Raw genomic sequence first — 13,826 nt, forward strand, 5'->3', positions numbered from 1 at the left:
GGATTGGAGTTTCAGCTTCAACATCAGTCCTTCCAATGAATATTCAGGACTGATCTCCTTTAGAATGGACTGGTTGGATCTCCTTGCAATCCAAGGGACTCTCAAGAGTCTTCTCCAACACCACAGTTCAAAAGCATCAATTCTTTGGCACTCAGATTTCTTTAGGGTCCAACTGTCACATCTATACATGACCACTGGAAAAGCCATAGCTTTGACTAGATGGACCTTTGTTCGCAAAGTAACATCTCTGCTTTTTAATATGCTATCTACGGTGGTCATAGCTTTTCTTCCAAGGAGCAAGCGTCTTTTAATTTCATGGCTGCAGTCACCATCTGCACTGATTTTGGAGCCCCCCAAAATAAAGTCTGTCACTGTTTCCATTGTTTCTCCATTTGTTTGCCATGAAATGATGGGACCAGATGCCATGATCTTGGTTTTCTAAGTGTTGAGTTTCAAATCAACTTCTTCACTCTCCTTTTTCACTTTAATCAAGAGGCTTTTTAGTTCTTCGGTTTCTGCCATAAAGGTGGTGTCATCTGCATATCTGAGGTTATTGATATTTCTGCTGGCAGTCTGGATTCCAGGTTGTGCTTCATCCAGCCCAGCGTTTCTCATGATGTACTCTGCATATAAGTTAAATAAGCAGGGTGACAATATATAGCCTTGATGTACTCCTTTCCCAATTTGGAACCAGTTTGTTGTTCCACATCCGGTTCTAACTGATGCTTCTTGTCCTGCATATAGATTCCTCAGGAGGCAGGTCAGGTTGTCTGGTATTCCCATCTCTTTAAAAATTTTCCACAGTTTGTTGTGATTCACATAGTCAAAGGCTTTGGCATAGTCAGTAAAGCAGAAGTAGATATTTTTCTGGAACTCTCTTGCTTTTTTGATGACCCAACGGATGTTGGCAATTTGATCCCTGGTTCCTCTGCCTTTTATAAATCCAGCTTGAACATCTGGAAGTTCATGGTTCACATACTGTTGAAGCCTGGCTTGGAGAATTTTGAGCATTACTTTGCTTGCGTATGAGATGAGTCCAATTGTGCAGTAGTTTGAGCATTCTTTGGCATTGCCTTTCTTTGGGATTGGAATAAAGACTGACATTTACCAGTCTTGCATCCACCGCTGAGTTTTCCAAATGTGCTGGCATATTGAGAGCAGCACTTTCACAGCATCATCTTTTAGGATTTGAAATAGGTCAACTGAATTCCATCACCTCCACTCACTTTGTTTGTAGTAATGCTTCCTAAGGCCCACTTGACTTCGCATTCCAGGATGTCTGGGTTTAGGTGAGTGATCATGCTGTTGTGATTATCTGGGTCATGAACATCTTTTTTGTACAGTTCTTCTGTGTATTCTTGCCACCTCTTCTTAATATCTTCTGCTTCTGTTAGGTCCATACCATTTCTATCCTTTATTGTGCCCATCTTTGCATGAAACGTTCCCTTGGTATCTCTAATTTTCTTGACAAGATCGCTAGTCTTCCCCATTCTATTGTTTTCCTCTATTTCTTTGTATTGATCACTGAGGAAGACTTTCTTATTTCTCCTTGTTATTCTTTGGAACTCTGCGTTCAGATGGGTATATCTTTCCTTTTCTCCTTTGCTTTTAGTTTCTCTTCTTTTCTCAGCTATTTGTAAGGCCTCCTCAGATAACCATTTTGCCTTTTTGCATTTCTTTTTCTTGGGGATGATCTTGATCACTGTCTCCTGTACAGTGTCACGAACCTTCATCCATATTTCTTCAGGCACACTGTCTATCAGATATAATCCCTTGAATCTATTTCTCACTTCCACTGTGTAATCGTAAGGGATTTGATTTAGGTCATACCTGAATGGTCTAGTGGTTTTCCCTACTCTCTTCAATTTTAGTCTCAATTTGGTAATAAGGAGTTCATGGTCTGAGCCACAGTCAGCTCCCGGTCTTGTTTTTGCTGACTGTATAGAGCTTCTCCACCTTTGGCTGTAGAGAATATAATCAGTCTGACTTCGGTGTTGACCATCTGGTGATGTCCATGTTAGACTTGTGTCTTGTGTTGTTCGAAGGGAGTGTTTCTATGACCGGTGCATTCTCTTGGCAAAACTCTGTTAGCCTTTGCCCAGCTTCATTTTGTACTCCAAGGCCAAATTTGACTGTTACTCCAGGTATCTCTTGACTTCCTACAAATTTTGCATTCTCGTCCCCTATGATGAAAAGGACATCCTTTTTGGGTGTTAGTTCTAGAAGGTCCTGTAGGTCTTCATTGAACTGTTCCACTTCAGCTTCTTCAGCATTACTGGTTGGGGCATAGGCTTGGATTACCGTGATATTGAATGGTTTGCCTTGGAAACGAACAGAGATCATTCTGTCATTTTTGAGATTGCATCCAAGTACTGCATTTCGGACTCTTTTGTTGACTGTGATGGCTACTCCATTTCTTCTAAGGGATTCTTGCCCACAGTAGTAGATATAATGGTCATCTGAGTTAAATTCACCATTTCCAGTCCATTTTAGTTCACTGATGTTCCTAAAATGTCGATATTCACTCTTGCCATCTCCTGTTTGACCAGTTCCAATTTACCTTGATTCATGGACCTAATGAATGGTTGTTGCTGACCCATGAAAAGACGTAGGGATTCTTGGCCTCCGGAAGAGAAGAACTCAATCTGGGGCCAGAGTCGAGGCTTGATTGCTCTGAGCTTTTGGGCAATAGAGTTTTATTAAAGTGTAAAAGGGATAGAGAAAGCTTCTGACATAGACATCAGAAGGGGTCACAAAGAGTACCCCCTTGCTAGTGTTAGCAATGGAGTTATATACCTTATACCTTTTAATTAGTTATTATAGTGAATAAAAAAAATGTCTCAAGTTTGTGAAAATTTTATGAGACCTACTCTCACAATTTACAGTTTAGGATAACAAGATTAGAATTTAACAATAGAAAGATCCTCCAGACCTACTGCCATAATATACATTCTAAGATATCAGGATTAGTCAGAAGGTTTTCAGGAAGGAGAAACTGTCCTCCAGCAGGATACATTGTTGTTATGTAATCCCTAGTACAGAATTTAAACTGAGTTTTGTAATTGACTGAGACTACGGAATGCAGAGGAAAAAAGTTTTTCCTTTCTCCTCCTTGAGAGTTCCAGACCCCCAATCTCCACTTTGAGAGCCCCAGACCCCTTTCTCCTCCTTGGGGACCCTGAACTTCTTATCAATCTGCCTGGGAATTGACTCTCTCACTAACATTCCAGGTTCCTATGCACTGTTGTTCTCTACAATTGTTGTCTGGACTTGACCAGAGTTAGAAAGGGTAAAATTGGTGGTGATGTTCGTTCCTGATTCCCAAACTGATTTCCTTTCAGTAGGGAATGGTCTGCAAGCTGACAGCATGTTGGAGCAGTGTGACAGCAGCGGGCAGGCCACCGCCTGGTGGGTGAGGAGCACTGAGGGCCCAAGAGTAAGGAGATGGGGATATAGGCTGGGTTTGCCCATGCAGGGCAGAGCAGGTGAACTTCATCTGGATCCTCCACAAGTGCTTTGCTGAGATCACCTTTTGGCTCTCGCATGGGGGTTTACTTCCCTGTTGGTAAAGAATTTGACTGCAGTGTGGGAGACCCAGGTTTGATCCGTGGGTCAGGAAGAACCCCTGCAGAAGGAAATGGACAACCCACTCCAGTATTCTTGCCTGGAGAATTTCATGGGCAGAGGAGCCTGGCGGGCTATAGTCTGTAGCAACTGAAGCGACTTAACACCGCACAGGTTGCTGCCTGATTAGCAAGCGGCCGCCAGGTGTCGCTGACGCTCTGCCGCGAGAGGGCTGGGCCCTGCAAGGGCTTGAGGTCTGAGGTGCCTTTGCGGTTGAGGTGGCTGTGCGGTGCTTTCTTGTGTGTGTCCTTCTGACCATGTGGGTCACTGCGGATGGTCACCCGAGTGGCTGGATGGTGAGGCTATCGGCAGGGGCGTTTAAAAAGCTTGCATTCTTGGGATTCAAATTAGTAATGTAAGTTAGTAATATTTGCTGTGCTACCTAAGTGGATACATGAACTCTTGTGTGCCTATAAATCTGAGATAATAAATTCATGTTTGGTTAAGTGACACTTGGGCCCTAGATTCTTCTAGATTGTTAGGTTGATGGCAGCATCTCTTAATACATATTATCAGTAGTAACTTCGGCATTTCTCTCTTTGAACTTCTCTGCCTTTCCCTGGTTGGGAAGACCCCCTGGAGAAGGAAATGGCAACCCACTCCAGTATTCTTGCCTGGAGAATTCCGTGGATTGAGGAACCTGGTAGGCTACAGTCCACGGGGTCTCAAAGAGTCTGAGTGGCTTCACTTCGCTTCGCTTCGCTTCGCCTTACCCTCAGCCAGTGTTGAGTTCGTCACCTACCTCAGAGGTCTCAGAGCTTCCAGAACGTGGAGTCCGCAGTTCCCCAAAGGCAGCAGGTGTCTGATGGGCTGGCTTGCAAGATAAATAGATGTGTTTGTGCAGCAGAGTTCCAGAAGCATGTGTGAGGTGGCGTTTCAGTGTGAGCCATGCAGTGAGGGAGCCCCTGGGCGTAAGGAGCTGCCCCGAGGATGGGGCTGAGGGCTCAGATGGAAATGGGGAGAAACCCCCACTGTGAGAAGTCACGGGAGAGCCACAGGTTGGCTGACTTGGGTCAGGGCTCCCAAGGAGGCAGAAAGGGATGGAGCCGGCCGACCAGTGGGGACACGGGCATCCGGGAAGCCCCTCTATCCCCACGCTCTGTCCGTGAACGCCTGTATCTCCAGGTTAAACCTGAAACATAGACTCCTGGGTCCTGGAGTCCACGTCCTGGGACTGAATCCCCTCCCCGCGCCCGAGGCCAACCAAGCTTCCTATGCTGGGATGCGGTGTTCTTGGCTCAGGTCAGCAGTGACTTCCTCCCTGTGTGTTCCAGGCCACATTTTTATTCTTTTAAATGTCACAGCGAGGTCTAAGAGTTCAGGACCAAATAGACTGAGAGAGCAACCAGAGGCGCTTCTTCTCCCTGGATGCTCTCAGCTGGGGAAGACTGGGTTCTAGCATCCTCAGCAGCTTTGTCCCTTCCCTCCCCCCAGCACCCAGGTACTTATGCAGGGAGGAAGGGAAGGGCTGCCCCGGCTCCGATCTCTCCTGGGAGGCTTCTAAAGGGAAGAAGTACTCTGAAACCTTGTCTTATTTATGTCCCTCGGGCAGAAATGCGTGCGTTTGGTGGGCCTGGCACAGTTTCTCTCTCTCACTCGAGGAGGCCGTCACTGAGCATCAGGAGCGACTGGTGCTCTGTTAGCTGAGAGATGCCTGGTCCGGATTCAGCCAGCTCCACACGTCCCATTTGTTACAGCACATGAGGCTTGTCTTCTGGAAAGCTGCAATGGATAGTTCTTGGTGTAACTCGTTTCAGAGTGGACCCCGGTAAACAACTGGCTCATTCTGGCTTTTCTCTTCCCTGAGAGAGAAAGAAAGAATTACTTTGTGAGTGGAGTTAAGAGTTTCTGGCCCAGGCAGAGGACTGTGGCCAGGTGTGCCCTTTAGGGGGCTTCCCTGGTAGTCCAGTGGCTGAGACTCCGAGCTCCCAATGTAGGAGGCCCGAGTTTCATCCCTGGTCAGGGAACTAGATCCCAGGTGCTACAAGTGAAGATCCCGCATGCCACAGTGAAGATCTAAGATCCTGAGTGCCACAACTAAGACCCTGTGCATTCAAATGCATCAGTAATAAATATATTAAAGAAAAAAGGCACCGCCAACCATGCAGCATTTTACCCGAGGGAGCTGGTGCTAGCCTTGCCTGCAGGTAACCCCACCCCTGTGGCTTCAGATTGGAGCTTACATAAGGCCCTTTTAACTTGGGGAGCTTCAGACCCCCACTGTCAGTAAAGAAACAAAAATGTTGAATGGCCCCTCTAATGGGGCCTCTCTTTCATTACTCACACTTAGGTAAATATTTTTAAGCCTAAGTCTTAAGATTGATTGCATTAATTTCTGCAGAAAGTATTTCTTACCGATTCTGGCCAATTATTCTAACCATCAAGGTGTTTTCAGTCCTGATCCACTTTGCAGAGTGTCATTTGTCTCTCATCTTGGCTAGTCACAAAGGAGAAAATCACACCATCTGTATCTCATTCGTGTTATCAATGTAGAAAGAGGCTTGTGACCTGAGCAGTTGCCAACTCGCACCTGTTTAACAGTTTGGGCTCTTAGACCAGCTGTAGCACAACTGGTAACTTGTGTGTGTGCTAAGCCACTTCAGTCATGACCTACTCTTTGCAACCCCGTGGATTGTAGCCCACCAGGCTCCTTTGTCCATGGAATTCTCCAGGCAAGAATACTGGAGTGGGTTGCCATGCGCTCCTCCAGGGGATCTTCCTGACCCAGAGATAAAACCTGCATCTCCTATGTCTCCTGCATTGGGCGGGAGAGTTCTTTACCATTAGTGCCCTGGTAACATACTAATCTAATAACTCTGCCTTTGAAAGAAAATGACTTTGAATTGATCTGGCATGATTTTAGCAATTGCCATATTCTTAAAGGGCTCGTGGCTAACCCAGGGTCAGAATTCACACCAGGGCTGACATTATCTGACAGTCATTTCTAAAGTTTAAAAGATAAAGCTAAGGTGGTTTTACCTTTCTTCTTGACTTCTAAAACACTCTTGGTGATAGACTGTTATACTGTCTGAAGCCCTGGGAGGAGGGGGCCCTGGGGATGGGCCGGGGTTGGGGTCTTGGGGGGGAGTGGAGTTTCCCACCAGGCCTGCAGCTGGTGGGTGACTGTCTTGGGGGCAGGCCCTCCCCCTTACTGCCACTTCAGGACAGGATGGGGGGCTTGATGCTGGCCCATAGACTTTTTATAGGAGTATGGAAGCAAAGAAGGAATTCACTAATTTAACTCTCGTTCTTAAATTCAATACTTTTCAATCAGTAAACCCATCTAATTCTTACACATCTTTCCTCACATTCCAGTAAGTCAAGCTCTGTTTTTGCTGTTAGCCTCCTGTCAGCTATAATGGATGTCACTGGGCTGTGTGTCATTTATAATGATCTCGTTTGGTTCTCCCCTTGGAGCACTTTTGGGTCTTGTTATCGTCTCTTTTGCTCAGATGGATAAACTCAGGCTAACAGTGTTGACCTCTGGGAGGTCCCACAGGAGGAGTTGGAGTTGCCTTATTCTGGACCCTTCCTGAGTCCTCCCCATGGTCTTCCCACTGCGTGTGGCTGCAGCTCTTCCAGATGGTCTAGGAGCCACCTACTGCCCTCTCATTGCACCCATCCAGGCCTCTTCATTGTGCGGGCAGATCCGAGCCCGATGGGACCCTGGGAGCCGGGCCCCAGCTCCTCTCTGTCCTGTAGAAACTGGTGCCTAGTATCCAGTCCCACTTCTTTGCTTTGACAAAAGCGGAGGTAGTCCAGTCACCTCCTGTGATGTTCCCCATCCTTCCCCGTCACTGTCGGTGCTTTTCTTCTAGTCACAATTAGGCTGAGAACAGTGATTCCTCCCAGTGTTTCTGTGCGCCTCTGAGTCTGAAATTACCAGCTGTGCAAACCCACCTCTGAACTGCTGCTCTGAGCGCAGTTAGCGTTTTGGCAGATCCCAGGAAACAAGCTCCTGCTGAAAATGCAAATATCTCTCCTGGCGATCACTTCCACTTTTATAGGGAGTCTGTGAACGCAAATGAATGTCTCATCGAGTGTGTGTGTGTGTGTGTGCTTGGATCACAGTGGTGGGGAGCTGTCTGCCCTGGACCCCTGGCTCCTTGAAGTTTTCCAAGCAAATGTGGACACGTAGGAAAGGTGCTGGCAACTTGGCATCCGCATGTTTAATTAAACTGCCTGGACCAGTCTGAGCTGAAAGATGACTGACTCTAAAATGGATTCACCCATGATATTTTGAGTCCAACAAAACTGAGTATTTTCTCTGTTTTTCCTACTCCCTGCCTGTTTCAGGTGCCTTTTATGCATGGAAAGTGGTCACAGTAAAATTAAAAACAAAGATAAAGAACGAAGTAGGGAGGCACAGAGCAGGCATGGAAGCAGACAGCGTGCAAGGCGCTGTTCTGTATGTGGTGTGGCCGTGAGGTTTCTGCATGAAGGCAGCCCCTGGGCCCTCCCCGTTGGTTGAGAGACATGTATACAAGTTTTAAGACAAATGTTGTCTTTAGGGCTAAATTCTAAATGATGCATGGAATATGATCTTTCTTGGGGACCACGCTTGATGCTGAGATGGTGCAGAGGGACCCTCACCAGCTGGTTCTGGTTGGTGCCCACATGAGACCGGGGCAGTGATCCCGACTCAAGGAGAATGTCCATGGAAGTCTGTTTTACAGAACTGGCCAAAGAGGGGCTTCCCTAATCAAAGTGAAGGGTGGATGTACATTACCCCCCCAACCCCTCTTTGAAACCCTCTTTCAACCAGAGGCATGCACCTTCCCTTAGAGACCGTGATGGAACAGTGGAACAAGGATATCTTTCCCAAGGTACACCTGTGCCTCGTAAGTCCCCTATGGAAAAAGAGCTTTTGGTTAATTAGGTATGAAAACAACATCTTTCTCAAGGATTCAAAATGTCCATCAGCATATTAAATTCTCTCTCCATTTGTGATGGTTAGTTTTATATGTATATAGGGCTAGGCCACAGTACCCAGATATTTGGCCAGATAGCAATCTAAGTGTCCCTGCGAAGTTATTTTTTAGATGAGATTAACATTGAAATCGTAGACTTTGTGCAGATGGTGGTTGTTGTTCTATTGCTCAGTTCTCTGTGACTCTTTGCAACCTTATGGGCTGCAGCACGCCAGGCTTCCCTGTCCCTCACCATCTCTCCGAGCTTGCTCAAACTCATGTCCATTGAATCAATGACACCATCCAACCATCTCATCCTCTGTTGCCCCCTTCTCCTCCTGCCCTCAATCTTTCCCAGTATCAGGGTCATTTCCAATGAGTCAGCTCTTTGCATCACGAGGCCATCATGTTGGAGCTTCAGCTTCAGCATCAGTCTTTCCAATGAGTATTCAAGATTGATTTCCTTAAGGACTGACTGGTTTGATCTCCTTGCAGTCCAGTCTTGAGCAGATTACTCTTTGTACTATGGGTGGGCCTCATCCAATAGGTTGAAGAACTAAGTAAAAAGACAGAGGCTTCCCGGGGAAGGGGGATTCTGCCTCCAGGTGGCTCCTGGGGCTAGTCTGCCATGTTGGCTTGTCCCTGGGCTTCCCTGATGCCAGCCGACCGTGCAGAGCATGGTCTTGCCAAGCTCCGACAACTGAGTGAGCCAATTCCTTAAAAAAGTCTCCCAGAAGATGCGCATCCTATAGTTTCTGTTCTCTAGAGAACCCCCATTAGTCCATCGTTCTACCTCTTAATGATGCTGGGGGCTTTCTATGGCATTACATGAAAGCATCTGATGAGTTCTCCATGTTTACAAGGCTCCTAATAAGGGAACAGTAGCTCTTGTTCACAGAGGGTCCCTCTTGGCTGGAATGTTTTGCAGTAATCACAGCCATCAGAGTATGAACACAACAGGAAGTCTGCTGCTTGTTTTAAATTCTGCTTTATAATTTGTCACATTAACCAGAAGACCATTAACCGGAATTCATTCCCAGGCAGAGACGCAGCCCCGGCCTTCTCACAGAGGGAACAGCGGTGTGCCCAAGAGCAGCACAGCTGTCCTCGGGCCCTGCTTTTCACACTGCTTGCTTTTTCTTTTCAAAAATGATAACTGCCTTGGAAATCTGGTTTCCAGTTGGAGATGGAGGAGAAAAAATGGTTCACGCTGATAACAGTGAAAAAAAAAACAAAAAAACTGATAACCTGAGAGCAAAGGCTAAGACTCACTGTCAGAGGGAGAGACACAGACATGACTTCTGAGAGCACCTTGGGTGGAGGGTGGGAGGCAGCTGGGGGCCTGAAGGTCCCAAGTCATCACTCTGCTGCCTACAGATTCAGGGGATTATGTGTACATTTTGGAAACCTTTCCCTTCAAAATGTTTGAAATAACACAGGGTTTGGGGAATCCATGAAAATGCAGGTAAAGCCTCAGCATCTTGGGAGAATGGGCTTTCCAAGGTCTCATCACTGGGGCGTTCTGAGTCCGGGGACTCCACATCTCAGGCATAGTCATGTCCAACCCTCGTGCTTTGACACAGGTGCTGCCCAGTGCCCTGACAGTGGCTTTGTCTGGAAGTTGCAACAGGGACATTCTTCAGCTCCTGCTCCAGTTCCCTGAAGATGGGAAGTCCGAGTCTGCAGCAAGGGAGCTGTGTGGCCTGCCCAGGGCCCAGGTGTTTTCCATGATCGTGGTGTTGGCTCGAAACCTGGACCTGCGGAACTTCGTTTACAAGGTAAGGGGAAGGCGGGTGCTGGCCTGGCTTGGGCAGCATGAGGGGCCGGTGTGGATGCCTCAGGGCCAGCAAGGCAGGTGCAGAGTTCACAGCCTTGGCCTGTCCCCGAGCCTCCTGGGCACCACCTCTGGGTCGGGGGGCTTGGAGTCAAGGGTTGCTCAGGAGATTTTCTAGGGCCCTTGCAGTTAGACCCATCAGGACATTTGGCGCAGCATTGGTGCAGTCAGCGTGCTCACTGTGGAAGGACCAGTGAACAGAGTCACCACCCGAGCTTAGCACCTGCTCCCTCCTCTTTGAGGAGCACTGGTCTGACTTTCTCTGGGAGGCTGGGTTCTGCTGCCCATCACCCCTAGTGGCCCCTCTGAGTCAGAGCCATTCCCCTACCTTGGCCATGACCTCCTCTGCCCCCCGTTACATCCTGGGGCACACGGACTGTGTCCCATGAGGGGACGTGCCCACCTCTGCTGTGGCCTGTCCAGGAGAAGGTGTGCAGATGGTAGGGGCATCGGGCAGCCCCTTCCTGTGTGAACTAGCTTGTTACCTCCCCCACCGCCACCACATGCCCACGCCCAGCAGGTGAGGGGAGAGAGATGGGAGGAACCGACGGTTATAGTGTGAGTGAGAAGGAGCTGAAGGTGACCGTGGGGACAGCTGCCTGGGGAGCCCAGCCCCTGCTGCACACAGGAGTTATGCCCGAGGGATTGCACGCACATGGCTCATGGCCTCGATCTTGCGCTCTTGGTCCTGCCTCGTCTACAACTTCCTCATCTTCCGGCCTCCACTCTGTGTATGTCTCCAGACCCTTCACCCTTGACCTCTAGGGGCTGGTCTTGCTTCAAGTTTCTCCCCAGGGAGATCAGCCGACATCTGGGCCGATCGGAGTTAGCACGGTGGCTTTGGGCGCTCCACATCCCAAAGGACAGTTTCGGGCTCAGGAAAAGGCAGATTTGCCAGTCCAGTCCTGTTTCCTCCGTGGCCTCCCTCTTTTCAGTAACTCCAAGAATCCAGTGGGTGGATGTTGTATCATACACACACACACGGAACAAAGAATAACTCTCAGGATGAGAGTTAATTCTGAACATTTCAGAATTTTCATTTCAAGCTCACAAGCAGGAGAATGAGCATGTCCTGAGTCTCCATGACTGGTGAGGCCGCCCCCACCGAGGAGTGTCCGGACCTCCAGCTCACGTGCAGGCGGGTGGGTCCTGTGCTCAGCAGGCCTCTTCACTGTGCCACGTGCACTTTGGGAAACATGCTGCCCGGCAGAGGCCAGCTCTCTTAGGCACACAGAAGCGACCGATTTGAAACTGGTGCTTCTCGGGCCCAGATAGTTACTTTGACAAGGGCCATAGGGATGGAATACTGGGTTGGAGTCGCTCTCCCAGACACCATGAAATGGACACCACGGTTAGTAGCACCAGCTCCTTCTAGTTTCCCGGCTCCAGGGAAGCCTGTTGGTCCATGGTGATGCTCTGGTGTTAGAGCCCTATGGACGCACATGGGAGCCACACCAAGCCCAGGCATCAGCAGGCTCAGCCTACGCCCCGGGCCTCTCGACTGACAGCGAAGCTAAGGTGCATTTCACAAGACACCATTTGTGGTTAATGTCCAGTGTGTTCCTCTGGCCTTAGCTGCTGGGTCCCAAATCTAGCCACGCAACAGCCAGTGTCCCTGAGGGCAACTTCTCAGGTGCAGCTGCAGTTAGAAAGGCGGTGGAAATGTGACAAGAGCCAGCGCTCCCTTTGCTCCTGTCCAAGGTGTCTCTGTTGCCTTAACTGAGGACAGTCGCTTTGTTGAGTGTGTGAGGGACAGAGCGGGGCTTCTGTCCCGCAGGTCATGGGCAGAGCCAGCAGCCACGTGGCAGGTGCAGAATTGTTAGGGGCCAAGGCCCGAGTATGCAAACCTGGAAATTCAGATGAGAGCAAAGGGAGGAGACCTACTGTGCAGCCTCCACCTCTGTGGGAAGAGGCAGAGTTTGCTGACTTACCCATTCATCCAGAGACTGGTATTTTTTGGAAATTTTTATTTATTTGTTTGTTTGTTGACATTTTCTCCTAACACAGTCTCCAAAAAAACTTTTTTTTTGATCTGGACCATTTAAAAATCTTTATTGAATTTGTTGCAATATTGTTTCTGTTTTGGTTTTATGGCCATAAGGCATGTGAGATCTTAGCTGTCTGACCAGGGATTGAACCCACACCCCCTGCCTTGGAAGGCAAAGTCTTAACCGCTGGACTGCCAGGGAAATCCCATGACAATCTTTTTAAAAATTTTTTAACCTTTTAAATTATAGTTGGTTTATAGTATTGTGTTAGTTTCAGATATATAGCACAGTGATTCACTTATACATACATGACTATTTTTTCAGATTCTTTCCCCTTATATGTGTGTGTTCAGTCATTTGAGTTGTGCCTGACTCTTTGCGACCCTGTGGACTGTAGCCCACCAGGCTCCTCTGTCCACGGGATTCTCCAGGCAAGAGTGGGTTGCCATGCCCTCCTCCAGGGGATCTTCCCAACCCAGGGGTCAAACCCAAGTCTTCTGCATCTCCAGCACTGCAGGCAGATTCTTTACCACTGAGCCACCTGGGAAGCTCCATTCCCCTTATAGGAAAGGGGAAACAACCTTATGGATTATTACAAAACATTGAGTAGAGTTCCCTGTGCTAAGCAACCAGTATTGCCAAAGGCTGTTCTAGTCCCTGTGGCCACATCAGTGACCACGACAGGCAAAAATCCCTGCCTCCATGGAATTTACATCCCCAAACCAAGAGGATGCCATGCATAAGTCAAGTGTAGAGCATTCAGTGGTGATGGCACAGGTGGGTCCCAGGATAAGGAGACACTGACGTCTCTAAAGCACCCAGGTTGCATTCCTGGCCCTGATCATCCAGCTGTGATGCTGTGGGAACCCTTGCATCTCTCTGAACTCAGGTTCTTCACCCACAAAACCAGCCCCAGCACACAGCCTGCAGGGGCAGGGAGGACTGGAAAGGATGTGTGCTGTGACCTAGGAGGACTGGAAAGGATGTGTGCTGTGACCTAGGAGGACTGGAAAGGATGTGTGCTGTGACCTAGGAGGACTGGAAAGGATGTGTGCTGTGACCTAGGAGGACTGGAAAGGATGTGTGCTGTGACCTAGGAGGACTGGAAAGGATGTGTGCTGTGACCTAGGAGGACTGGAAAGGATGTGTGCTGTGACCCAGGAGGACTGGAAAGGATGTGTGCTGTGACCCAGGGAGGCAGTGGATAGATGGAAACTGTCTCACACGTAACAACTATCTCATTTTGACTCTCTTCTTAAATTTCCACTCAGGGCACCCCAAAGACAGAAATATTTTTTTAGACTAAAAAAAATGTTTTTAGTTCTATCATTTTTGCTGCTGTTTTCCAATTCATTAATTTCTGCTTCTATCGTTATTATTAAATGTTTCCTTTTTTGATCTCTTTAGGGGTAATTTTGTTGCTCATTTTCTAACCTCTTAAATTGGATGCTTAATTATTCAATTTTGTTT

The 13,826-nt window shown here is 48.1% G+C and overlaps 1 protein-coding gene across 2 annotated transcripts in view; it reads left to right on the forward strand.

Moving 5' to 3' along the window:
- Positions 1–13,826, forward strand: part of ABCA13 (ATP binding cassette subfamily A member 13) — a 393,960-nt gene that overhangs the window by 92,192 nt on the left and 287,942 nt on the right. For both annotated transcript variants that reach the window (XR_015163267.1, XM_086398601.1), the window contains exon 24: positions 10,118–10,312. Coding sequence is in view for 1 of the 2 variants with exons in the window: in XM_086398601.1 (XP_086254727.1) it covers positions 10,118–10,312 (195 nt within the window). In the remaining variant the exon portion in view is untranslated. The remainder of the gene's footprint in view (positions 1–10,117; positions 10,313–13,826) is intronic.

Source organism: Bos grunniens, chromosome 4, assembly GCF_055505025.1.
Source record: "Bos grunniens cultivar Pamir isolate PY7600 chromosome 4, Bosgru_T2T1.0, whole genome shotgun sequence".
Taxonomy (NCBI): Eukaryota; Metazoa; Chordata; class Mammalia; order Artiodactyla; family Bovidae; genus Bos; species Bos grunniens.